This window comes from Cololabis saira, chromosome 14, assembly GCF_033807715.1.
Source record: "Cololabis saira isolate AMF1-May2022 chromosome 14, fColSai1.1, whole genome shotgun sequence".
In the NCBI taxonomy this organism is placed as follows: Eukaryota; Metazoa; Chordata; class Actinopteri; order Beloniformes; family Belonidae; genus Cololabis; species Cololabis saira.
Window position 1 is genome coordinate 3,877,501 of NC_084600.1, and position 26,930 is coordinate 3,904,430.

The following is a 26,930-nucleotide window of genomic DNA, read 5'->3' on the forward strand; positions in this document are numbered from 1 at the left end:
TGTTTAAAAGGAAGGAGGGAGCCTTGTTTGTTTGTTTGTTTGTCAGCGTTTTGGAGGTTGCAGTGCGGCTGTCGGCGATCTGCTGCACTCACACATTTACTGCCTCCACGTTCCATCTCCGGTCGACACAAAGAGAGGGAGCACGAGGGTTTACAGAAGAGTTACCAGATGGTAGATGCGGGAACGCAGTATGTCAATGTTGTGGTCAGTGGCAGTTGAACTGAAAAATGTGAGGATCAAGGGGACAGTAAAACAGCTGCTCACCATCCCCTCGTGGCCGTTCAACTGTTAAGAGCTTGCAATTAAATGCCCCAAATCAGTTCATTGCAGTGTATCAGTCACATGACGGAGTGTTTATGCACTATTTTTAGTAAGACAGACACACACACACACACACCTTGATGTGATCAGACGTGTACTTGGTACGTGTCCCGACATGTGCAGACCGCAGCGTCGCCATAAACACAGCAACTATGAGAGGATAACTTTTAGATGACCAGTTTTTATGTACGGGGAATCATTTAACCCTTGTGCTGTCTTTGGGTCAAGGAAGGAGGAAGAGAAGAAGGGAGGAAAGAAGGAAGGATGGAAGGAAGAATGAAAAGAAGGAAAGAAAGAAGGAAGGAAGGAAGGAAGGGAGAAAAGAAGGAACGAAGGAAGGAAGGAAGGAAGGAAGGAAGGAAGGAAGGAAGGAAGGAAGGAAGGAAGGAAGGAAGGAAGGAAGGAAGGAAGGAAAAGAGGAAGGAAAAGAGGAAGGAAAAGAGGAAGAGAAGAAGGAAGGAGAGAGCAGGAGGAAAGAAGGAAGAAAGGAAGGAAGGAAGGAAGGGAGGAAGGAAGGAAGGAAGGGAGAAAAGAGGAAGAGAAGAAGGAAGGAGAGAGCAGGAGGAAGGAAGGAAGTAAGGAAGGTAGAAAAGAAGGAGAGAGCAGGAGGAAAGAAGAAAGGAAGGGAAAAAAGAAGAAAGGAAGGAAAAAGAAAGGAAGGAAGGAAGGAAGGAAGGAAGGAAGGAAGGAAGGAAGGAAGGAAGGAAGGAAGGAAGGAAGGAAGGAAGGAAGGTGGAAGGAAGGAAGGAAGGAAGGAAGGAAGGGAGAAAAGAGGAAGAGAAGAAGGAAGGAGAGAGCAGGAGGAAGGAAGGAAGTAAGGAAGGAAGGGAGGAAGGGAGGAAGGGAGAAAAGAGGAAGAGAAGAAGGAAGGAGAGAGCAGGAGGAAAGAAGGAAGGACGGAAGGAAGGAAGGAAGGAAGGAAGGAAGGAAGGAAGGAAGGAAGGAAGGAAGGAAGGAAGGAAGGAAGGAAGGAAGGAAGGAAGGAAGGAAAAGAGGAAGGAAAAGAGGAAGAGAAGAAGGAAGGAGAGAGCAGGAGGAAAGAAGGAAGAAAGGAAGGAAGGAAGGAAGGGAGGAAGGGAGGAAGGGAGGAAGGGAGAAAAGAGGAAGAGAAGAAGGAAGGAGAGAGCAGGAGGAAAGAAGGAAGGACGGAAGGAAGGAAGGAAGGAAGGAAGGAAGGAAGGAAGGAAGGAAGGAAGGAAGGAAGGAAGGAAGGAAGGAAGGAAGGAAGGAAGGAAGGAAGGGAGAAAAGAGGAAGAGAAGAAGGAAGGAGAGAGCAGGAGGAAGGAAGGAAGTAAGGAAGGTAGAAAAGAAGGAGAGAGCAGGAGGAAAGAAGAAAGGAAGGGAAAAAAGAAGAAAGGAAGGAAAAAGAAAGGAAGGAAGGAAGGAAGGAAGGAAGGAAGGAAGGAAGGAAGGAAGGAAGGAAGGAAGGAAGGAAGGAAGGAAGGAAGGAAGGAAGGAAGGAAGGAAGGAAGGAAGGAAGGGAGAAAAGAGGAAGAGAAGAAGGAAGGAGAGAGCAGGAGGAAGGAAGGAAGTAAGGAAGGTAGAAAAGAAGGAGAGAGCAGGAGGAAAGAAGAAAGGAAGGGAAAAAAGAAGAAAGGAAGGAAAAAGAAAGGAAGGAAGGAAGGAAGGAAGGAAGGAAGGAAGGAAGGAAGGAAGGAAGGAAGGAAGGAAGGAAGGAAGGAAGGAAGGAAGGAAGGAAGGAAGGAAGGAAGGAAGGAAGGAAGGAAGGAAGGAAGGAAGGAAGGACGGACGGACGGACGGACGGACGGACAGGAGAATGAGGTCATTTTGACCCAAAGACAGTACCAGGGTTAACTGACATGGGGCTGAATATTTACAGCTTATGCTTTATGTTCTACTTGGACACAACCTTTCTACCCACGAGCGTAACCAACTACAAGTGAAGCACTTAATTGAACAATAGCAACACGTGGAATCACTTTGGTTTATTACTACAAGTACACTTACAGAGTAACAGTTTGCACACTCGAAGAATCGCTGTAATTGTGTCCAACCATGACGAGTCTGACAACAGTCAAAAGGTACATATAACCATTTCTCTTGTGTCTATATGTGCTTGAAAGAAATACAATGACTTGTTCATAGCAGCTTAAGAAAAAGACTTGGTTGTATCTCTGTGGTTGATTTTAACGCATGAAAAAAAGGCGAAAATAAAGTTTCCGTTAAGTATTTAAAGATATTGTACACCATCTTTGGACAGGTAAGACTCATTATCAGAGAAGAGTATTTCTTTTTGACTCCACAGCAATTAAAAGCTTTTTTCAGATGTTATGAAAATGTAACTGTTCAAGTGATGCAGACCATTGCAGGTCCAAGCACAAGATTTTCCGTCCTTATCTCCCACAAGTTGTGATAATCTCCTCTTTCTCTCCTAGGCATCACTACCGTGCTGACCATGACCACACTGAGTACCATTGCCAGAAAATCTCTGCCAAAAGTGTCATACGTGACTGCCATGGACCTCTTTGTGTCCGTATGCTTCATCTTCGTCTTCGCTGCGCTTATAGAGTACGGCACACTGCACTACTTTGTCAGTAACAGGAAGCCCAGTGCCAAAAAGGATAAGAAGAAGAAAAACCCGGTAAGCTTTGTTCCAAAACTAAGCAGAATGTTTTTGTTTTACCTAATTACTGTTTGAGGCTTCAGATTTCGATCAGCTTAAAAGGCAAAATAAACATTACTTCAGTAACAATTGTGTTTATATAAGAAACCCCTCAGTTTTCAAATTAGACCCTTCGTTCACAGCGCTACAGTAGGAGATGGAATCATTTGTGTGGCATCACATTTTTCCACCGAGCGCCACCTGAATTTACTCAATGAGTGAGCCGTGCAACGCAATTGTTATTGTATTTTTTTTTAATCCTTCACACATCTGTCACAGTTGTACTTCCCAGCAGGGTCACATGACGGAAGAGTTTGTCTAATATGAGCGCTAAATCCCTCAAGAGATCATGGCAGCTTGGTTTTAGGGTCACGCGCTTTAGGCAAACATCGGAGCAGTTGCAGAGAAAAACCCAACACAGACTCCCGGCGTTGGTCAGTAAGAGCGTGATCAATACACTCATACGAGTCCGTCTTTATCGCAGCATTTTTGCTGATTAAAAATAAGACTTTTGTGCTCAGGTGAAGAGGCTCATTGATCTCAAACCTGGTAGAGAAAATGGTTTTAGCTTTTGAGTCCACGGATTTGCTCGGTCTATCTGTCTCGCCTGCCAGCCAAGGAATTATGAAGTGGAAATTGAAAAGCCAGTTTACAATCCCAGCAGGGCTTTAGCAGGTCCTGCACGAGTCGCCTAAAGACGGGGAGGAGCTAGGAGCTAGGAACTGTTAAAAATGTGTTTAAGGAATATCAAATCATATTGTGGTTGAAAGTAATATAAATATTTGAGTTGAAATCTTTATATATTTTATTTGACAGTGAAAGTTGTTTTTCTTTTCATGTCGATTACTGTTCTGATTGGCCGTTATTAGCTAGGGATCATGGCAAAAGTTAAAAATTGTAGATGTCAAAATGAAGTGATGTCACATTTTTAGGAATATATATCTATTTACAGGACTGTCTCAGAAAATTAGAATATTGTGATAAAGTTCTTTATTTTCTGTAATGCAATTAAAAAAACTAAAATGTTATACATTCTGGATTCATTACAAATCAACTGAAATATTGCAAGCCTTTTATTATTTTAATATTGCTGATTATGGCTTACATTTTAAGATGGCCAGAATATTCTAATTTTTTGGGATAGGATATTTTATTAATATTAAAATAATAAAAGGCTTGCAATATTTCAGTTGATTTGTAATGAATCCAGAATGTATGACATTTTTGCATTACAGAAAATAAAGGACTTCATCACAATATTCTAATTTTCTGAGACAGTCCTGTGTGTATATATATATATATATATATATATATATATATATATATATATATATATATATATATATATATATATATATATATATATATATATATATATATATATATATATATATATTTAAAATGTATTGAAGTAACCACGAGCAAATGACTGAAGTAGAAAACTGTAAGGTCCCCGGACAGTTTTGGGTCAGCCCCGGCTCCAGCTTCAGCGTGACAGACAGACAGACAGACAGACAGACAGACAGACAGACAGACAGACAGACAGACAGACAGACAGACAGACAGACAGACAGACAGACAGACAGACAGCAGTGTTGCACAATATTCCACATCCTCCACCTCCTTATGAGCAGTTTTCAACATCTCATTGTCATGCAATACCACATTTCAAGTATCACATTATGCAAAACACAGGAATGATACAATCTGCAAAGGAAAACGTATGTGTATTACGGGTCTTAAAAAAAAGGATGTTTACAATGACTACACAAGTGTGAAAGGCTTACATAATGCTAAATCCAGACATGTTACCATTTTAAGAAGGCAGAAATGTAATGATTTTAAAGCCAGGAATAACTTAAGAGCCTTTTTTGTTGTCTTTACTGTGAAACTGCCATATTTTGCACTGTGAACCAACGATACAGATTCTGGGGTGTGATGTAATTAATCCTTTGACTGGATTGCGTGCTGATAATCATATACTTTTACAGGAAATGTTTTCTCTTGTTGTTGTTTTTTTTTTCTTTTCGGAAGCATGTGAGATATTGATCAATCAAATCCCAACATGCACCTTTCCCCCGTGTCCGTTTGCAAACATGTGTCTCTTTGCAGTGTACTTCCTGTTTCCATTTGGACCTAAAAAAGTACAGTAGTTGTAATTCTCACACATTATTCCTTGCGTCCCCGTTTGTTTTGATTGTTCATCTTCTGTTCACATGTACTCTTTGTTTTTCATTTTGTTTTGTAACTCTCTTCCAATTCCACATTTTTCTTTTTCTACTGTCTGGACAAAAGCTCCTCCGGCTCTTTTCTTCAAAGGTATATTGCCTGTGTCTGTCTGCATGTGTCTGCTGCATTCGGCTCTGTGAGCCCCCAGCACCTCACTGCTTCTCTCTCTGCTCAAGCGCAGCCGCTATTACCTCTTTATTTACCTGCATACTTACTGTACTCCTCTTCCATCACTAAATGGGTGTGGGAGATGACATTGGAAGGGGCTGCTCTACGGTGGACAGTGCGGAGGCAGCCAGCCAGCCAGACATGCTTATGCACCTTTTTCAAATTCGAAATAAGCATCCCACACATCACCATGTCCGGAAGAATGCAAAAAGTCCAGAACTGTGATGGAATTTTCTGGCTCCCTCTGTCCTGTTTCACTCTTTATTGTTGATAAAGAATGGCAAACAAACAGCCGCAACAACAGCTTCCTCCTCTTTCCCCTTTTCCTGTCAGTTGATCTTTACCTGTGTGTTTGTTGGGCTTCTCAACCTGACGCTTCCTCCGGAGTCAGCAGAGCCTTAACAGACTGAAACAGACAACCCGTGCACTGAGCAAAATCAAATTAGATCTGGAAGTCCTTTCAGGTGATGCATAGCCAATGACAGTAATCTGCCCGAGACGCATCTGGAATGGGTAAAAGCTTCATCCTAATTCAACCCCCACACAAGATCTGTTTTTTTGCTTTTTATTTTTTTTCCACCACACCATTTTCACACAGGAAGATATTTCAAAAGTCACTGCAGTACAAAAAAAAACACTGATGTCAAACCTTCATCTTAAAGTGACTTCCTGATTTTCCACTCAGGACTCTGAGGTGATTTTTATGAGCGGTTGTCAACTTTCAGCCAGTTAAAGCTGCTAATGCCACTGTGCTGGTTCTTTGTTTTTTATGTTTTGTTTTTTATCTTCTTTTTTTTACTTTCTGCTAACACCCACACAGCATAGCCCAGCTTGACCAGGCCATGCGGCGGGACGTTGCTCCTTCTGCTTGAGCTTCCACCGCGCTTTCCTCCAGTGCAACCAATCCCCTTTGAGAACTGAGCCATAACCTGCTCTGCTAATCCCCTCATTAACTTCACATATGCTCCGTTAATAAGGACGGGAAATGCCCAAACTAACCCATATGTTGTTTGGTTGTGGTTATGTATCATTTTCAAAGGGACAGCAGGTTTGTGCACTAGTGCCGGGTGAGACGAGAAGTTGCAGATGATTCGTATAACGTGGAGCAGCAGTTTAAGCTTGTTTTAGGATGCATGATAATGCAGATAATGACATGCTGCAGAATAAAACTGCAACGGCTTATTTGATTTATTTATGTATTTATTTTCCAGCGAGCATGCTTCTGTAGATATAGAAACACTGAGCTTTAAGGTACTTCGAGGCAGATGAACAAATATAAGTATTGGTTTGTGACGTTTGTTACAAAAACAAAGAAAAGAAAAGAAAAGAAAAGCACAAGAAGAGACTTCAAGCACCTTGTTCAGTGATGTATAAATTGGTGTAGCAAATTATAGTTAAGTTCTATTACCTGTTATGATATAAAAACTATTTACAGGACTGTCTCAGAAAATTAGAATATTGTGATAAAGTTCTTTATTTTCTGTAATGCAATTAAAAAAACAAAAATGTCATACATTCTGGATTCATAAATCAACTGAAATATTGCAAGCCTTGTATTATTTTAATATTGCTGATTATGGTTTACAGTTTAAGATTAAGATTCCCAGAATATTCTAATTTTTTGAGATAGGATATTTGAGTTTTCTTAAGCTGTAAACCATGATCAGCAATATTAAAATAATAAAAGGCTTGCAATATTTCAGTTGATTTGTAATGAATCCAGAATGGATGACATTTTTGCATTACAGAAAATAAAGGACTTTATCATGATATTCTAATTTTCTGAGACAGTCCTGTATATTTGACGACAGCCACTAGTACCTTCGAGAACGGAAATATTTGAATGAACTTCCCCCGCATTGTCTCATTGTATTGATGAGTTGAAACCTTAATTTATCAGCAAGGTCGGAGAGCCATCCGTATCGATCAGCTGTAATTGTGGGAGGGCCTGGCCGTTAATCTGCCCAAAGGCCACAATTCCAGCTTCCCCCAAGGTAGCATAGGGTGCGAAGATAAAAGCTGGCAAAAAAAAAACAAACATCCTATTTGAATACCAATTGTCTTCCTTTAAAAGTGACGTGGGCCAGAGAGGGACAGATGTTACTGCCCTATTTAAAGACTCTCCACAAATGAAAGGCATGTGCCCTCCAGCGGTGAACACAGCTTAAAAGGGGCTTGTTTTAACCGACTTATGGACAGAAAGAGTGGGCTGGAGAAATAGTGTGCTGTACATCTGCCAACATACGCTCCTATGAGCCGTTTGTTGTACCAGTAGCTGGATATCATATGGGTATCTCAGAAAAATCACTCAGATACATCCATTTTGGTGTAAATTATGGCATTTTGTTGAATTACTTGACAAACCATTTAAAAATATGCTCAGTAGGGCTGTTCGATTTTGCCCAAAAATAAAATCTCGATTTTTTTCTCTCAAAATCCGATTTTCGATTACGATTACGATTATTTTGTGAATTGACAAAAGGCAAAGAAATGATTTCAAATATGCAGTTTTTTTATTGAACATTTGCCCCATTGGGCTTTAAGTGCAAACTTTGCTCTTATTAAACCAAAGATGAAAGAATAAAGTGCAAAACTCTGTAAAATAAGTTGAAAAAAAGTTTTAAAAAATATAATAAAATATAAAGTTTTATCTCTGGAAAAAAAAAATCAGCAAAAGAGCCTCTCCGATGGGGCACTTGTCGCAGGTATTGAGAGGTATTTCCATCAATCATTAATATGGTATCAATCATTAATATGTGTGCAGACAAGTTAAAAAAAAAAAAAGTGAAAAATCTATTTTACGATTTTCACGTTTTAACATCATTCTAATTACATAATCGCGATTACGATTTAAAATCGATTAATCGAACAGCCCTAATGCTCAGGGGAATTGTTTCCTGCATTGTTTCCTGTTTCGTGCAATTTTACAGCTTTTTTAACGTCATGCAACAGCAGCAGAACAATTAAATGAACCAGTGGAAGGGGCATTGTCCAGCACTTTTATGGCTGCTAAATTAGGCAATATGGGCCGCTACACTAAAAACATAATGATCGCTCCAGCTACCATCTATAGTGTGGTCAAAATTTGACATCAAGGATTCCAGAGGGATTGACCTTTTTGTTCCTAAAAGCTTCACTAATTACAGTGAAGTAGTAATTACAGTTCCCGATCTGCTAATATTTCACGACATTAAAAAGGGCTATTGGCAATTTGAGCAGGGAAAATTAAAAATTTTTGCTGATGAATGAGGAAAAAAAAGGAGGAGCAAGGTATCACTATCTCAAACTGAGTCCACTCTCAGGAAAAGTGTTCAATATATTGCACTTTGGCGGCTGACTTTGCCTTTTTTGTCCTGTTAAAAGCAGACACCCACGGTGGACATCCGTCCACGCTCGGCCACGGCCATCCAGATGAACAACGCCACGCACATGCAGGAGCGGGACGAGGAGTACGGCTACGAGTGTCTAGACGGAAAGGACTGCACCAGCTTCTTCTGCTGTTTCGAAGACTGCCGCTCCGGAGCCTGGCGGCACGGCAGGTTGCACATCCGCGTCGCCAAGATAGACTCGTACGCACGCATCGGCTTCCCCACCGCCTTCGGTCTCTTCAACCTGGTCTACTGGGTGTCCTATCTCTATCTCTAGGCGCGGCGTGTTTCCAGCCTTATCCTTCGTCAGTTACGTTCTTCATACGCTTCGCGCCAGCAAGTGACATTTAGAAGGAAGCGACCCACCGAAAAAAAAAAGAACCCAATTTCATTTGATTTTCTTTATATTTCTGTTTAAATCCCTTTAAATTTTAGTTACGCTCTCGGATAACGTTGACAAACATTGCAAATGTTGTAGCATTACATTTAACCGGTGTGAGAAGGTTTATAGGTGTAAAAACATTGACTGAGTGAGAAATCGACATATTTACAAGTTTTGTGTTCATTATTTTTTTTTTTTTTTTTTTTTTTTTTTTGGAAATTGCTGTCTTTTTAAAGTCAGTTTAAAACAAATAGTATTTTGAATCTAATATCAAACAAATCTAGTTCTTTTCAAAGACTCACACATCAAAATGTTTCATAAAAAGATGCAATTAGGACTTCATTTGATGGATTTAAATCAAGTGCTCACAAATGTGGGCATGTGACAGAAGAAAAAAAAAGAATTTTACTATTTATGTCTTTATGATGAGTATCAAAACTCATTCATACATTCATCTAAACTGCATTACCGATATATTTTGAATTATTTCTTTCTCATTTAATTTTTCACCAAGTACAACCCAAGTCAGAGGCACTTTAAAGAAGCAAACAGTGACATTGATATTCATTTTGATCATTTATTTCTATGTTGTTTTCACTGCCCATAAGTACAACTAGATGTTCCATTTTTCATGAGTGCTCAGAGTGTGAAGATGCTGTTCATGGACGACTCTCGCCTGTACAGACACTGTATATATTTTATGATTACATAGTGGTTTACATTTATTGCATGCACCTTTTGGACCAAAAATCAACATATTTTATGGTCTTCTACTGTTGGCTGTGGAAACTAAGAGGAAAAAAAAAAAAGAAACAGGCAGTGTTGATTATTATTTGAGACTTTTGCAGGTAAACCGGAATATTAATGTTAAAAATGGGCCCATTACATCCTTTCAATTTGAGGAATCATCTTTAAACGCAAGTGGGAGGTTTAGCTCTGTATTTCAGGCCGTATAACTGGTTTAACTGTTTTCCTTGCCACCATAAGCTCCGTGGCCTCTTGCATTTGCCGGTAGGAGCAACATTTGCATAATGTTGCATTCCCATTGTGTTTGAGTTATGTAAGCTTTTACAGGAGAAACTTGACTGAAACAAGTGAGGTATCATACATACACAAACTAATCATTTTTGCCCTTTATAACACCAGAGTGACAACTGCATCTGCGTAACCAGAGGGTGGGTTTCACTTTCAAATCGAGGACTTGAGACTAATCTACAAGTCATTGGGAAATGTCAGCAGTGAAAGCTGCAGGGTGTTTAGAAATATCTACAGTTGAACAGATTCTACATGGGTTTTTTCTTGAAAAAAAGAAAGAAAGAAAAACATAAACTCATAATAAATGTGTTTCAAATGAAGTTTAATCCGCTTGTGGCAACAACAGATGTGCAAGTCATGGTTGCAAGCGCCTCACCTCCTGTCCCTCTCTGAAGAAATCACATTGAGAATGTAAATCATCACCTACGGTAGCAGGAAGATCGATTTTCAAGGCTCTGCTGAAGTCCGTTTTTGTTTAGTTTGTCTGTTCTTTTCTTAAATTTTGCTCGAGCGTGAGAGGACGGGAAAAGCCTAGGAACTGTAAATGCCGTAGAGGACAACATGTAAACGCACACGAGGTTGAAAATCGTCACAGTTTTGGTAAAAAAACGAAACGCCACAATGCAACTGAGATGGCTGCAGTATGAGTAAGGAATAGGTGTAAAATCACATTGTTTCTGTACATAAATTATAAATGGAAGCAATCACTTGTCAAAGCCCTTGACATTTTGTAAAAGGGTATATATTTTGTAATTTTAGCATTGTTAAAGTATATCATTATATGCTATAACTATATACTTATTGTATCATGCTGGACTGGCCATGCAGAATACTGGGGTGTGGGTGAGGGGGAGTGGGGTATTGGGTAATTTATTTATTTATTTATTTAGCTTTTGATTGTATTTATTTATTTAATTTATAACAAGAACATTTTATGCTCGTATAGCCCCTGAAAAGAAGCACAGAAAGCTGCCATTAATATCAAAGGTACATTTTTGTTTGCCATGTCGGTGGAGCTTGAGCTTAATTCCCTTGTGTTTTGTATGTCGTGATCCATGTACACCACTCTCACAAAGGCCTGTCAAACTGTTATACTTGTTGAGTGATTAGCAAACATATCTGTTGTGCAGCTTCTAAGTAGTAGACTTAACATGAAAAAAAAAAGATAATAAAATACAGAAAATAGTTCCCAAGCCACCAGAAGAACATCTGCTTGTCTTTTAACTTTTACTTTCACTTCTCCCACCACCAAAAGGGGTTCGTTTTTGGTCTTGACGTTGACAGTGAAGACCCAATCCTATGAAATGATCAGATTATCAGACATGTTATATTTTCAAGACCTCTTTCCCCCGTTTGTATCCAATGGTGGTCCTGATCCGTTCCAAAGCTGCCACTTGGTCTTATCCCGTCGTCAGTGTGCACTTGCGATATTTCTCACAACTTTAGGGACGTAAGAGTGTCAGTAGAGATTTAGACTCGTCACAATCAGTGTTCAGTAGTTAAAAAACCGCGTAACCGAGTGATTATACCTCATAACGTGCCAAAACTGACCCACATGAAACGGAGAATATCAAAATTGAATATCGCTTACGAAGCCACTTACACTGATTCAAGGGGAAAATTTTACATCATGGATTTGCAGGTGCTGTGGAATTGAATTTCTTTATTTTTTTGTTACTTGTTAGATTTATTTATTTTTATTTTGTTCAATATTGGTGCAATACAAAACCAAAAAAAAGTATTGAGATTATGGGGAAATGATTAGAAAAAAAAAAACAAAGTTAAAATCCAATTATTGTAAAGAGAATGAACTAGAACTTATTCCTGACTGGCTGAAGCATGTTGTGCGAAAAAGAACATACCTTATTATATTTCACAAGTTCAGGAAGGTAAAAGCTAGTTAATATTCTATTTTTATGCACTCTACTTTAAATGCAAAGATACAAAAGGTGTGTGGGACATGCTGAAGCGTGCTTATACTCAGTAGCGTGCATGCTGAATATGTTTTCAGTCGAACAAATATGTTTTGGGCATCATTCATCTGCAGTAACTGTCTGCCTGCATTGACATATGCATTCATTGTACTTATTTTTGACGGTGTAATTTTATTTATTTTGAAACCCATAAATGAGACATACAATACATGAACAGCACAAGTAGATATTTTCTATTGTTATGTATTTTGTCAAACTGCAGAAAACAGAATAAGAAGCACTGGAAATACAGGGCTCAATAGCAGGTATCCAACAAAATAAATTTCATATGATTCTAATCAGAATGTTGTTTGTCATCTATATATATATGTATATTATATATATATATTTGATTATTGTATAAATGGGGCACTGAGTGGGTCTGCATTAAAAATGTGAAGAGAAAAGTCCTTTTCAGAAGGAAACTGCACATACATGTGGAATTTTACAATAAAATGATTGCATTTGTCAATGTGCATCTGTTCATTCTTATTTATACCATTTATTATTAGATGAAGTCATTCTCATAGTTACAGAAGTATCATTTCTGTGAGGCTCTGTCCATTTACCTGCTCCATTTCTTACATTTATAAATGTATGAACAGGCGGAGGACTGGGTGATAAGGAAGGGATTGTGTATTATAATCTTTAATCGGGGATGATATTTTTAAGAGCGTGAAAAGAGCTTGTCCTGCAACGTCTTTTCATCTAAAGTATAACTAAAATATCAGTGCTCGTCAGCCAATTTCTACAGATGTTGAGGCGTTAAAGGGCTGATGATTGTAAGTAATGCATTGTTACTCAGTTGTTCTTTCAGCTAAAATAAACAATATGTAAAGTTATTTTAAAAATAAATGAAATGCATAATTACATATCATTTACATATAAATTGATTACCTTTATGAAATAAATTTAAAAAAAAAGAAAATTTAGGATTTCATTCGTGGGATTAATCCCATCCTCTTGCATTTATAGGAGATTGACATTATAGAAGGAGTAATTGATGATATGATTAATAACATGGTATAGCACGCCAGCGGCATTGATTGTTCTTGCTTACTATTTCTGCTGACTTTATTCAGCTCGTTGTCCTCCGTATGTTGCAGGTATCCAGCCATCCCTCAAATTCAATTTAATCCATGTTACTTTAATGGCACACTTTTACAATAAACTCTCAGCACAGTTTATAAACAAAGCACTGTTTACAATGTTTAAAACAGTCAGAAGTCAAGGGTTTAAAGAACAAAATAAAACAGTTCTAGAAACTGTTATGTGCAATTTAAAAGAGGAATATTATGAATAACTCCAAGGTTCCTCACATCAGTACTAGATCACAGAATGATCCCACCCAAAGTGACTAAAGAACTGAAAGACCAGAAGAGCTCAGATCTAAAGATAACAAGCTCAGTCTTATCTGAGTTTAGTAACAATAAATTAGCAGTAATCCATGTCTTAATGTCATTGAGACATGTTTGTAGTCCAGCTAGATTACAGGTCCCACGCAGCTTCACGGATAAGTAAAGTCATGTATCATCTGCATAAGAAATGTCTGTCGTGCTTCCTTATATACAGTAGTACCTAATGAAAGAAACTATCAAATCAAATCGAAAAGTAACAGCCCAAGTATAGAGCCATGACCAACTCTAATGTGTGAAATATTGCTCTGGCCTGGATCCTACTGTTATTGGGCCAAAGGGGAGGTACATGAGAAATAAGATATATGAATTCATGTGGCACAATCGTTGCTGTAACCTCATAAGATGGTTTTGAAGACGTACCTATGACAAATATGCAGATTGTTAATCACTCCTGTGGTCAGTTTTAAATCACCAGTCAACTTGAAATGTATGTTTTTTGGACTGCAGGAAGAACCTGGAATACTCAAAGACAAAAAACATACAGACTTGGTAAAAACATTTAGAATTTTATACAGAAATGCCCAAGCCAGGATTCAAACTAGAAATCTAACCACAACACCCAACAACTCTTCAGAGTAAGACACAATATGATACTTTGAATAAAATATCTTCTTATTATTATCCAGGTTCGGGTCCGCACTGATATGCCTATTGATCTCCCGCTCCATTCTTCCTTCACTCGTGGACGAGACCCGGAGATAGTTAGGGTGCTTTCCCACCTGTCCCGTTTGGAGCAGTTGTTCCGGAACAGGGAGCGTTTCCCCCTAAAGATCGGATCACTTGGTACATGTGAACACAGCAATCATGCTCGGATGCAGCACAAGACAAGCAAGCCGAGAGGTGGTCTCGGCTCGCTTCCATTCCAGACCTGGGGCCTCATTTAAAATGGAGTGCGTAGAATTCATATTAAAAGTGCACATACACCCAAAAGCCGAAAATGCCGGGCGCAAAAAAAAATCTGGATCAATAAAACCATGTGCACGCAAACCTGCACGCAATGTTCGCTTTATAAATCACAGTCCAGCTGGAAGGTTGCTCAGCTGAATCCGCCTCATATCCCGCCCTCTACACGCCCACTTCATACCAAAAATGGTATGTTTGTGCATATGAATGAGCCTGCTGAGCATGCGCAGTGGCTTCCTGCAGCCTGTTTGGCTTCAGAATGAATGAGAAGTATCCAGCCACCGTGACACTGACTTTCACTGAGATCTGAGATCTAGATGTTGTGGATGAGGTGGAGGACAGTAAAACTACATTATTTTGTGGTCACAGTAAAAGTAGAAAAATAAATAATATAAAATACAGCGAGTGAGTGGCAGCATGCCGTTGCTGCGCGGAACGCCGTGAGTGCCAGCGCAACAGGGGGGACATGCCCCCCGTCTTTTCAAAATCATGTTTTTGTCCCCCCCACTTTTTATAGTTTAAAAACTAACGGTAGGATCAGCCATTAATTGCAAATCATCGACACACCCTGAAGACGATGCGAGAACGACCCGGCAGCCGCGCTTCACCCCCCGCTCCCTCTCCTCCCTCCCGTCTCCCCTCAGAGCTGCTCAGGGCGGGTTTATGGTTCTGCGTTACACCAACGCAGAGCCTACGGCGTTGGTGCACGTCGCCGCGTACCCTAGGCCGTAGGCTCTGCTTGTTTTAACGCGGGACCATAATTTAGGCTTACACCCGCACCTACACCCGCGCGTGTAAAACTCATTATATATATAAAAAAATCTGTGTCCCTTTAGGGAAGAAAGGAGGGGCTCCGTGGAGCCCCTAAACGCTTTACGAAGCCCCTCATTTGTTCTGTCCTAAAGCGGTGGGTGAAGGAGGTTCCCGGCGTGTCACCGCGGCTGCAGCAGCAGCACCAGAGTCCTGACTGACGCTGTGCTTCACACACGATCAGCGCTATTTTATTATAAGTCAGATATATGTTGTGATATGTGATGACATTATTAAGAGTATGACATGAATCTGCCTTCATTTCACCACCTCACAGCCTGCCTCGCCAGTTCCCCGTGTCTTAAGTAAATTCTTACGGGAGGGTCCGGGTTGCCGTAAAGATAAGCAGATTTTTCGGTTCGTTTTTTCTTTTTAGATCCGAGGCTTTGCGTAGATGGCGGCTTCCGCAACTTTCAGGCGCTTTTTCTGCGCAAGCAAGCTTTATAGATGAGGCCCCTGGAGCGGTTAGTTTTTTTTATTTGGAGTGAGAACATAATCGCCGCAGCAACCGACACAACTCCATTCATTGTGTATGTGCGACCGCGGCGCAAGGACAACAGTCGGCGCAGAGTCGGTGCAGCCTCCACCACCTTCTCTCCTATTGGACGTGCCGAGATGTCATCCCAGCGCGGGATGGTGAAATAAAAAAATGTTCAATTCGGGCAGGGTTTGTGCAGCGCAAACGCCGCTCTGCACCGGTAGCACATAAATGAACGGGAAAGCCGGCGGCGGTCTGCGCTTTGCACCCTCTCTGTGAAAGGGGCTTGTTGTTTATCCCAGGGTGCGGAAGAGGAAACTCCTTCCACCTTCATTTCTGACCAATCAGAGAACAGTTGGTTCTCATGGCATTTGTTAACAGCTTTGAACCGCTACAGACATTTGCCTTGTGAGCACAAACCCCACAAACGAGAAACGAAACAACTGTATCGATTTAGCCCCTGAATCGGAACAAAACAAACGGGCCTCAGGTATGAAAGCACCCTTAAACTCCTCCACTTGGGGCAGGGTCTGATCCCCGACCCAGAAAGGACACTCCACCCTTTCCTGACTGAGAACCATGGTCTCTCTGGTGGATTTAGAGGTGCTGATTTTCATCCCAGCTACTTTTTTTTGTAAAAAAGCAAGGGACAATAAATGTTTTTCGTTGAAAAAAGTCCTAAAAAGAAAAAGCAGAGTCTGGTTTATTCCAATTACTTCATACCTTCCAAGAGAGTGCGCTTGGACCAGAGCAGCAGTTTGCTAATGGACCCCTGTGCTGGCACGGTAGGAGCTGCACAGGAACCACAAGCAAATTCCTTTGATTTTCACACAACCACCTGCAATTTTCTGCAGCACCGTGCCATTTTCAAGCTCTTTAGTGAATGCTGAGTTGGAACTGAGGCAGGGAGGACTGCATGAATAATACAGTGTACACATGGCTTATATTTAGTGATATATTACGGATATTGAATATATTGAGACATTCGTCCTATTTTACATAACATATCTTTTATCATAAATTACTTATATTTACAAAATATGTCTGTTGATATTATTGACAAGAAGAAGAAACTTTAAGAAAACACTGACAAAAGGGCAATCTCAGCTCTCTTTGGACAAAAAGCACTGATTCAACTTGTATACAGGACTGTCTCAGAAAATTAGAATATTGTGATAAAGTTCTTTATTTTCTGTAATGCAATTAAAAAAAAAAGTCATACATTCTGGATTCATTACAAATCAACTGAAATATTGCAAGCCTTTTATTATTTTGATATTGCTGATTATGGCTTACAGTTTAAGATTAAGATTCCCAGAATATTCAAATTTTTTGAGATAGGATATTTGAGTTTTCTTAAGCTGTAAGCCATGATCAGCAATATTAAAATAATAAAAGGCTTGCAATATTTCAGTTGATTTGTAATGAATCCAGAATGTATGACATTTTTGCATTACAGAAAATAAAGGACTTTATCACAATATTCTAATTTTCTGATACAGTCCTGTATAGACAATTAAAAATTAGAGTAAACTCAATGACATTAAGACAAAAGTTATGGTCAGCAAAATGCATCAATACAGTTTAATATGGTCAGGTTATAGGCGTACTGTCAAGCACAGACCCCAAACTCCACCGCCCCCCACCCTTCACCTGATCTGTTTCACAGACTCATACATTGTGTTAAGTGTCAATAGAAACTTTGGCATGTCATCATGCTGAAAATCACACAGCCCACCCTCTAATGAGAGCACACCCTTCTCTAACGCTTAACCTGCAGCTGCTCACCACTCATTATTTCACCATTACCACATACAAAGTGATTGCAATAAATTAGATTTTTCAACGGAGCTGTGATGAAATCACAGTTTAAAAAGGTCATAATGCTGAATAACAAACCCTCTTAAATGATATATATGAGAGACTTCAGTAGAGGTGACTTTTAATGATTTTTGAACCTTTCAGTGACAAATTCAAATGTCAGCTGGGAGGTAATATGGCCTTTCACATTGATTTAGACTATTGATATGTATTTAAAACAGACAGATTGTGTAGAATAATCTTAAAGCATGGTCTCGACATGTAAAGTATTGTCTATGGGCCCGATTTACTAAAGGTTTGCGTGCGTAAAAACCTGTGCAAACTTGACAGCACCCGCAAACCAATGTACGAGCTGATCTACTAACAGCGTGCAAAGACGACTGCGTCTCTGAAATGCGCAAAATTGCACACGCAATCCAGTTAGTACTTTTGCCCTGATGAATAATCAATATGGGGCGTACCCGGCAAAAATCCTAAATACTGGGAGGGGAAGATGCAAATTGCTCTATTTACCACGCGCAATGAGATTTACCAAGCCTGAAAGTTTTTGCGCGTATTGTGATTGCGTCTGTATTTAATACGTTCGAAAGGAAGGTGCTAATCTGCTGCTGCTGTTATTGTGGCAAGGAGGCGACATCCAAAATCAAAGAATACGCAGAGAGAGAGTCTTTATTCTGCTGCATGCTATTTTAAAAATGGTTGCACAAGTTTTATTAAAGGCCACTTTTTCTTTAGTTCTCCGCCTTATATCTTGCACCTTCTTTTAATGTGCCCCCCTCCACTCGCCCACAAGCAGGCCAAGCCTTTGTGCCAAAACTTTGTATTTTATTCATTACTTATCTTATTGAACGTGAAATCATCCTTCGTAAATTACATTTAATTAAAACCCGTGCTTATTAATCACAAAACACAGGTTAAACATCATGACCAAATCCGCTCCGACCCGCTGTGTCAGGATCAGCGCAGAGACTGCAGCTTCGCCTGAATTATGGTTCTGCGCTAAATCGACGGCCATATGATGGTCCCGTCTGTCACACATTTACTGTCAGTGTTTGCTATATAATATATAATATTTGCAATATACTGTGGACATCTGAATAAAAACTTAACTCATACATAGATTGAATCAAAGCGCTCTCCAGCTCTGTGTCTGATGTCTTTTTCTCCTCAGATCATGCCGAGCACCGCGGGGTCACGTAAACCCGACCAATTAAATATTAAAATCAAATTCAGTCCTGTGGCCCGGCCCGTTTTTCTATTTCGTATTTTTGATCTGTGCCTAAAATTGAAATATGAAAAACCAGACGTTTTTCCGTTTTTTGTGTTACCAACTGCATTTATTCTATCGCAGGTTTTCTCCGATATTGCGTTTCTTTTGGTAATGTTTAAATTTCTTTGCTGTAGTTCATGAATGTGTTTATTTGCCTCTTCCACTAATATCTCTAACTCCAACTCGTCAAATCTCATTTTGCGCTTGTGACTTGTGTGACTGTGCTTTCCATCCACTCTCCATGGCGCAGATTTTGCGCTCGCAAACCGTAAGACGCGCAACACCTCATTTAAATACTGCTGTTTGCACCTGTTATCAATTGCGCACGCATTCTTAGTTGATCACCCGCAAACCACACGCAAACAGCACGCGCAAACTTTTTCAGTGCACACGCAATTTAGTACTCTTTATTTAGGATCTTAGTAAATCGGGCCCTATGTGTATTAACTGGAAGCATGTTTTCTGTAGTCTTCAACAGTTCTGATGTAATTTTCGGGGGCTTACTAACCCTGTGAGCAGAGTTACAGAAGCATGGTTGCATAACTCCTTGCTTTAGTCTTGACAATAACTATAAAATGGGATTAATTACCCAGGCTGGCTGTAAACGCGCTCCAGTCCACTCTTCTCTCTTAAGTGCCACATGTGAAAGCTCTGTTACATAGAGCTCAATGATTAACTGTTGAATTAATCACTGTAAATGTCTGTAAAGTCCATTACCTTTAACCTGCACAAACATTTAACATTCAGGTTTTTTTAACTTACCCAGGTTTATTTTATCCATCTCTAACTCCTCCATAACAGCCTTTTGTCAGCTGAAATGCTTTTATAAACAGTCCTAAGGTATACAGTCTCTCTGTGACGAGTGTTCCACAGTTACGTCTTAGTCACATTTTTTGACTCAAAATTGTTTCGAAAAGGTGCATCAGTTCAACTTGCAAATATGACCCTGTTTTTTAAATATAATTTTAACATTGCATATCAGGTGACACACTCAAACTGGAGTGAATGGGTCAATAATGAGTGATTAAGGTCAAGAGCTAACGAGAGGGTTTTCGTCATATCACAATATTTAAATTTACTCTCATTTTGGTGAAGTCAAATCACACCATTCGGTCATTTTTCTAAAGCATTTTCTGACAGGAATGATTCGGCCGAGGAACAAGCAAGTGTTTCCCTTGAAGACAAAGGAAAATACCTACTTTTTTTCTAGCAGGAAATGCTGACGTGTTTTGCACAGCTGAGATGATGCAAAGAGATGAACACAACGCATTTGATGTATTGCATTTGGTGGAAAAGCAGCTTGCTGACTCAAACACAAACTTTAGAGGTGAAAAACTCAGAGAATATAAACAGCCTGAAGAGTAAACTTCGAAGAAACAGATGCACTAAATGGATCTGCAACATTTTAGATATATCCCAATCAACTAGTAACAGCTCATTGCTAAGTAAGAGCTGGCGTCACATGAGTGAAGGTTGAATCCAACTTACTTTAATACCAGAGGCTCAGTGTGTTGAAATTTAGCAGCTTCAAATGATTAAATCAAAAGTAAAATGGAAGAAATAAAAAAACAATGTCAATTTACAGTATTTTTAGTTACACCACTTAATTACATTAATGCAGCACAGATGAAAGCACATTTTTAGCTCAACAGGTCACTCCTATAGTCCCAGGTTAAGTGATTTTTATGACAGTATCTGAGATTCACTGTCATTAGAACTTTTGTTTCTTCACTCTGGAATTAATGTCCACTGTAGCTCTGTCTGCAGTCTCACCTGGGACCCAAGTCTAGTTTGACCATTATTTAAGTTACCGTGCAGTAGTCTGGGCAATACAATTACTGTATATGTGTATTATCAGCACTTATAAAAATGCAGAAAAGAAAAAAGAGGATAATTCATGAAACTGGTTTTAGAGATCTTACTAATTCACTATTTTTCAAATTGGAATTTTTTTTTTTTAATTAATGGATCTGGTTCATTTTCAAACAGCACAATTCATGTATAGGATAACAAACAACCTACTCCCAAAGAATATTCAGAATCAGAATCAGAATCAGAATCAGAATACTTTATTAATCCCAAAGGGCAATTCATTTATACAGTCGGCCTGTCCATAGCAGCAACACACAATACACAAAACGGGCAACATCCACGACCACATCAGCAGCAACAACCACAACCAGTGACAGCACAGCAGAGCAGAATGCAAATACTTTATGGTTCACAGTCGTTCATAGCAGGAAAACTTAAACAAAAACAAACTGTTGATTATTAAAGTTGGGGGGCATACATTATGGGTTACGAGTTAAACTGTGGGACAGAATAAATGTGGAACATGTAGAATCCATATTTTTACAATGATCATCATTGTTTGTTTTAAATCAAGCATTCATTCATTCATTCATTCATTCATTCATTCATTCATTCATTCATTCATTCATTCGGATTACTTTGCATGCACTTTGTAGACCGCAAGAGTGAGACAAAGTTTCTTAAAACATATGAAAATAAATAAACTTTTGCTGCTTTGACTGACATTGTAATGCTTCGGAGTACATCCATATATTTACCTAATCTTTCCTGACATATAATAAATAGACAATTAACTGGTTTAAAAGGAAGGTATTAAAATTAGGAATATTATACATTTGACATGTGTTTTTATATCTCCTTAGACAGTTTCATGTGTGACTTAACTTTACCTGGATTGCAAACCTGTGAATTTGCTTTATAACACCACTCTTGTCCATTCATTGTTTCAATGGTGAACTCAAATCATACCTGAAACCGATGCTTTTTTCAACTCTTTTCTCATAAAATGAAGTACAAATTTTGTGCTACACTGAAAAACCCAAACTATTTGACGATTATTTTACCAGTTAGTTAAACTGAATCTTGTAAAACTTGAGATAAGAGGAGCCTCTGCAGAGTTTCACCAAGGAAATTTGTAGAGCTGTGAGTAATAGGCTGAAAAGGAAGTCAGGAAAGCAATAATACCACTAAGAGTTTTAAGTTCAAAGGAAATCCCTTTCGTGCTTTTAGATTTGAATGGCACTTTATTTAGCTGCTAATTGAGCCTCCAGTGACTTAAAGTAAAGAAAAATAAGCCATATTGGAGGCACTTGCACCTTTAAAAAGCAGCAGAAACATCTGAAGTCTATAGACGTTCAAACTTGTTTTTTTTTCTTCTTTATTATAGATGTAATGAAATTAGGTAATGAAATCTTTATTTCCCAAGAAGAAAATCCAACCTACTTATTAAAGGTGTAAATCTTATTTTTACAACTGAGATCTGACACAATGTCAAAGAGTTGTCCAGTGTCTTTTTGCAGACAGTTCATTTACCAGGAAGTGAAAGCTCCATAAAAATAACTTTATGGGCATCTTAAGATCAATGATCCTCTATACTTGCAGCTACACCCTGTAAACTTTCTGTAGTTTCATTGTAAAGTTGTCTGTTGCTTCCAGTCTTACTTTCTCGAAGTTCTCGGCCAAAAAAACAGATATTTATGCATGAGATGGTGTCATAAATCATGGTTTGGTATTATTGCACATTATTCAACGCAACCCAAATTTTATTCGTTTCTTAAATACATACTTCTTCCACTGTGTCTACAGAGGGATTGTGGCAAATGTAGGCGACATGATTAGTTATTGCAATTCAAGTAAATGATCATCTTGAATGGGGCATCATTTATTTTGCAGAGGGAATGAAAATGATGAAATTATTAGACAATTTGTCTCTCTTCTGAAATCATTGAATTCTCATCTGAAAGGATCTTCTATTTATGAAACTAAGATTCAGAAGGGATGGGATTTGTGTAAACGCAAATGTTTCAAACCAGGAATTTCTGAATTTGATTAATGAAAGGTAATTAGTCTGATACATACCAGCTAACTTTTTCACCATCCCAGAATCATATGTGAAAGGAGAGCATAGTAACACCAGGAAGTGCCCTGCTGGTCGGTAAGTGGAGCCAGCAGGTTTTAGCAGGTAGAGAGCCGGTGGCTCACTGGACTCATGTGGACCCAGCAGGCCGTGGGCTGGCCGGCGTGGAGAACATGGCCCGCTCTAATCTGGCAGGAAGGTCGTCTCCGTGGAGGCAGTTTTGGCAAAGGCTGTTGCAGAACCGGACACTGGCATGCAGCCATTGAAGAATAATGATGTTTATATTCGTTTTTTTTTTGCTTTCTGCAGACGTAAAAATCTTGTGCCTATCTGAATCTTGGTAATATTCCAGAAAAGATAAATAAAAACTTGAAATGCATGGGTGTCGCATGTAACAAAACCTTATCTAAAGATGCACACATTTTAATGAGCATGTAAAAACATCCAGAGCACGGCAAAGGCCATAAACAGAAACAGCTGCAGCACATGGGAACTGGGGAAACATCATGAGCTCAGGAACACGTAGTCCAAACAGAGGGAGATCCAGCCCCCACCCACCCCTCCTTGAAGAAGTAAGGTCAGAGTGAAACCTCACTGCTTCTTTTGGCAGAGAGACGAATTAAAGGGATTGTGACATGAAAAACAAATTTTTCTTGATTTTTTGTGTTTTGTTGGGTGTCTTGACATCAATTACACCCAAAAAACAACGAACTTTTAACATTCAGTGTATTGTGTGCTTTCTGGGATTTTCCGCATAACGGCAAATAACGGCGCATGTGGTTTGGTGGCGGATCGTTACGTAACGGCCCGCTAAATCACCGCCCCCTCCACCCAGCTCCCTGCCTCCTCTCCTCTCCAGCGCACCATAAAGGCTGATTTATGGTTCCGCGTTACACCGACGCAGAGCCTACGGCGTAGGGTTACGCGGCGACGCGCACCGTACGCTGAACCCTGCGGCGTAGGCTCTGCGTCGATTTAACGCGGAACCATAAATCAGGCTTAACACGGAGCTGTTGTTCTAATCACCGGAGGAAAACTGCTAAGAAGACCCGCGGCCACTGACTGGACTTAAGATAAGGGGACAGTGCTGCTTGCATGCCTTTATTTTTATGATTGTTTGCTGTGGTTCGCCCTCCTGCTTTTCCGTGCATGCTTCGCCTGTCGCTCCCGGCTTAACTCTCCGACGCCGCTGTGAGCGTATTGCTGGAGGAGGAGGAGGTTTGGAGGAGGAGCGGAGCAATGATTGACAGGAAAGGGGGGAAAAGGAAGCATTTTTCACGGCGCAAAAAAACACTGTAATAAAAAGCCAGGAATAGAGTACTAGTGTGAAGTTTTTCTTGTTACACTCTTTTAGACACATTTGAGGGATGTTGGCCAAGACTTTTAATAGTGTTAAAAGCATGTTAAAAATGATGTCACAATACCTTTAAACAAATCCTCAGCCAGTGAGGTGCAGGCCACATTTCACTCTCAGTTGTCATTTACTGGAATTTTCCCTCAATTTCTAAATATTAAAAATAAAACCTTCTCATGACACACCGAAACTAACTTTGACCCTTTTAATACTGTAATTACATTCAGGCCGCCTGGATTTATTTTGATTTTATGGCTGTAGATTTGTCAAATGTGCAAAGAATCAGTGATCCTGCCCATTCTTTTCCCAAGATAACGTAAACTTTCAATATCTGGCAGTTATTCAATATTGTATGTTCTGATAGTGTAATAACTGTTTAAAGGAATAAAAAGATAAAAACGGATTTGGATTTTTCAAGTTTATAACAGGATAAGAACTCTGAAATGACACGAACAAACAATTTCACATGAACAATTTGAACTTTTAACTATTTTACATATTTACAAAAAAGTGTGTCAGTCCTGGACTTTGTTCTACATTGTGTTTTGCCTGTTTTTCCAATAAATGTCCAGGCGTTTTTTTATTTGGTGTGGTCTTTGAAGCAGTTCTTCTCCAGCTGCAGACAGAGCCCCACATTGCACACCTGTTGGTAACAGCTATGTCCAGAAAATGTTGGAACATGCCGACATTATAGGAATATAAGGGTTAAAAATGTAAGGAAAATCAGAAGTTATACCGAAAACACAGTTTTTACTTGGAATCAAAAATATGTTCATATTTTAATCATCTCAGATATATATCTGAGTTAATATTTTCAACAATCTATTTCTACATTCAAATGATGTCATATTATTAAATAATACGGTAATCAAACAAACCCAACTGTTCTGCCCTTCAGGCATTTACAGTATTTGTAATTTTCTATGCTTTTTATTTTGGCAGTCTTTCAGTTTCCTGCAGACTCTTATTTTGGCGTTTACATCCTACTTCCGGTCCAGACCACGCTGGAATGGCGTTGGGAACATTAGAAACAGCAGACTCTCATTTTCAGCAGAGAAAAACACTTTTTACCTGTTGATTCCCCAGCAGAGGCATCGCTTGTATGTATTTCATATTTGTTCTAACTAAGTGAACTTATACGTCTGTTGATTTCATGTTATAAAAATTAAGTTAGAAGACTAAAGATAATGTGGCATTGTTGGAAAATATGTATGCTAGTGTTAACTTGTGGATGCCATTTTTGGTTCATGGAAATGTTAGTAGCCTCTTACCATTAATTTAAGCTGTGAAGTAATTTACATAGCTGAAACTATTGTTCATGGAAACTAGGTGGTTTAACCAGTACTCGAGTTGAGGGGGGATGAGGGGGGATAGCATCCTCCCTGAAATAAAAACGGTCCAAATCATCCCCCCTGTAAAACTGCCATCCCCCCTTTCCATCCCTTATGTCATTTCATCAATGAATGTGGTTTTACTGCTATTTCAACATTTAGAGTCATCACCAGAAAAATAACTTATTTGACAATTTTCACCTGTTTCAAGTAAATTTTCACTTGAAATAAGTAGAAAAATCTGCCAGTGGGACAAGATTTATCTATCTAGCAAAAAAATATTGTTCCACTGGCAGTTTTTTCTACTTATTTCAAGTGAAAATCTACTTGAAATACGTGAGAATTGTTGTTTTTTCCAGTGATGAATCTTGTTTTAAGTGTAATTAGATTTCTTTACTAAAATGAGACATTTTAACTAGAAATAAGACAAATATTCTTGTTAAGATTTTGAGTTTTTGCAGTGATCCATTTTACTTATCCTGTGAAGGACAGAGTCATATTGATAAGTTCAGAAAAGTGTTTTTTATTGTTGTGTTTTGATGTATTTGATGTAAGCCCAGTGGATATTTAAAGCTTACAGAAGGCTGCATTTAACTGCTGCTATGTCATTCCTGCAGTATTTCTGCAGGTGTTTTGGTCACTGCTATTATTTGTAATATATTATATTATTTGTAATCAGCACAAATTATCTGTCCCCATATGATAAAATCCACCATCCCCCCTGATTTATTTTTACAACTTGAGTACTGGGTTTAACTGATTACAGTATTTTGCTGTTTTTCTCCTAGTTTCACTCTCTTCATCTCTAGACCTATTTATCATCTAAATGAGGATTCAGTACAATGTGAAGAGTGAAAATAAATCCACGAAAACAATTCCTGGCATTCTTCCTGTTCATGAATAGAGAGTTTAGCTGACTGTCTAGTTGGCGTTAACACACCTCAGCGAAGACAGTACACCAACACTAAGTATTATGAAAGGGAAAAGATGTTGAAAAGTAATTATTTAAGGTATCAAGATAAAAGAAAAACATCCTTAAATGTTTGGAAATTGGTTTTGATAAGTCATGATCGTGTAACACCAGCATAAGATTCAACACTGACTCCTCATCATCTCAGGTTCTCCCAAGTCACAGAATCATTATTAAAAGAAAATAACAATTATTATTGTATAAATATATTAAACAACAGCATTCACTTTAGACTGGGTTTACAAACTTTCTCCAAACTTAAACTCTCTACTCTGGATGCCCTCAGAAGGATGCAAACGGAAAACCAGTTTTTCTGTGTTATAGGGCTGGGTGATATGGACCAAAAGTCATATCTGGATATTTTCGAGCTGAATGGCGATACTCGATATATCTCGATATTTTTTCTGTGCCATAATTGGGGTTTCCCCCAAAGCATTATAGCATAGCATCTCTGTTAGCTTCTTTTTTTCTGAGGCAAACCCTTAAAAAAACTGTCAGTGTTAATACAAAGCCTTGTGCCAAATGTCACACAGGTACCTTTTATTTTTATTTTTTTTTTTTAACCTTGTCTGCACACATATTAATGA

The 26,930-nt window shown here is 39.0% G+C and overlaps 1 protein-coding gene across 4 annotated transcripts in view; it reads left to right on the forward strand.

Moving 5' to 3' along the window:
- gabrg2 (gamma-aminobutyric acid type A receptor subunit gamma2) overlaps positions 1 to 12,571 on the forward strand; it is an 81,304-nt gene extending 68,733 nt beyond the window's left edge. The window contains exons 8-10 of one of the 4 annotated variants that reach the window (XM_061739433.1): positions 2,718 to 2,923; positions 5,240 to 5,263; positions 8,705 to 12,571. In XM_061739433.1, coding sequence (XP_061595417.1) covers positions 2,718 to 2,923; positions 5,240 to 5,263; positions 8,705 to 8,986 — 512 coding nt within the window. In that variant the 3' untranslated portion in view covers positions 8,987 to 12,571. The remainder of the gene's footprint in view (positions 1 to 2,717; positions 2,924 to 5,239; positions 5,264 to 8,704) is intronic. The other 3 variants (XM_061739434.1, XM_061739435.1, XM_061739436.1) reach the window with 3 other exon arrangements.
- The last annotated feature ends 14,359 nt before the right edge of the window (positions 12,572 to 26,930 follow it).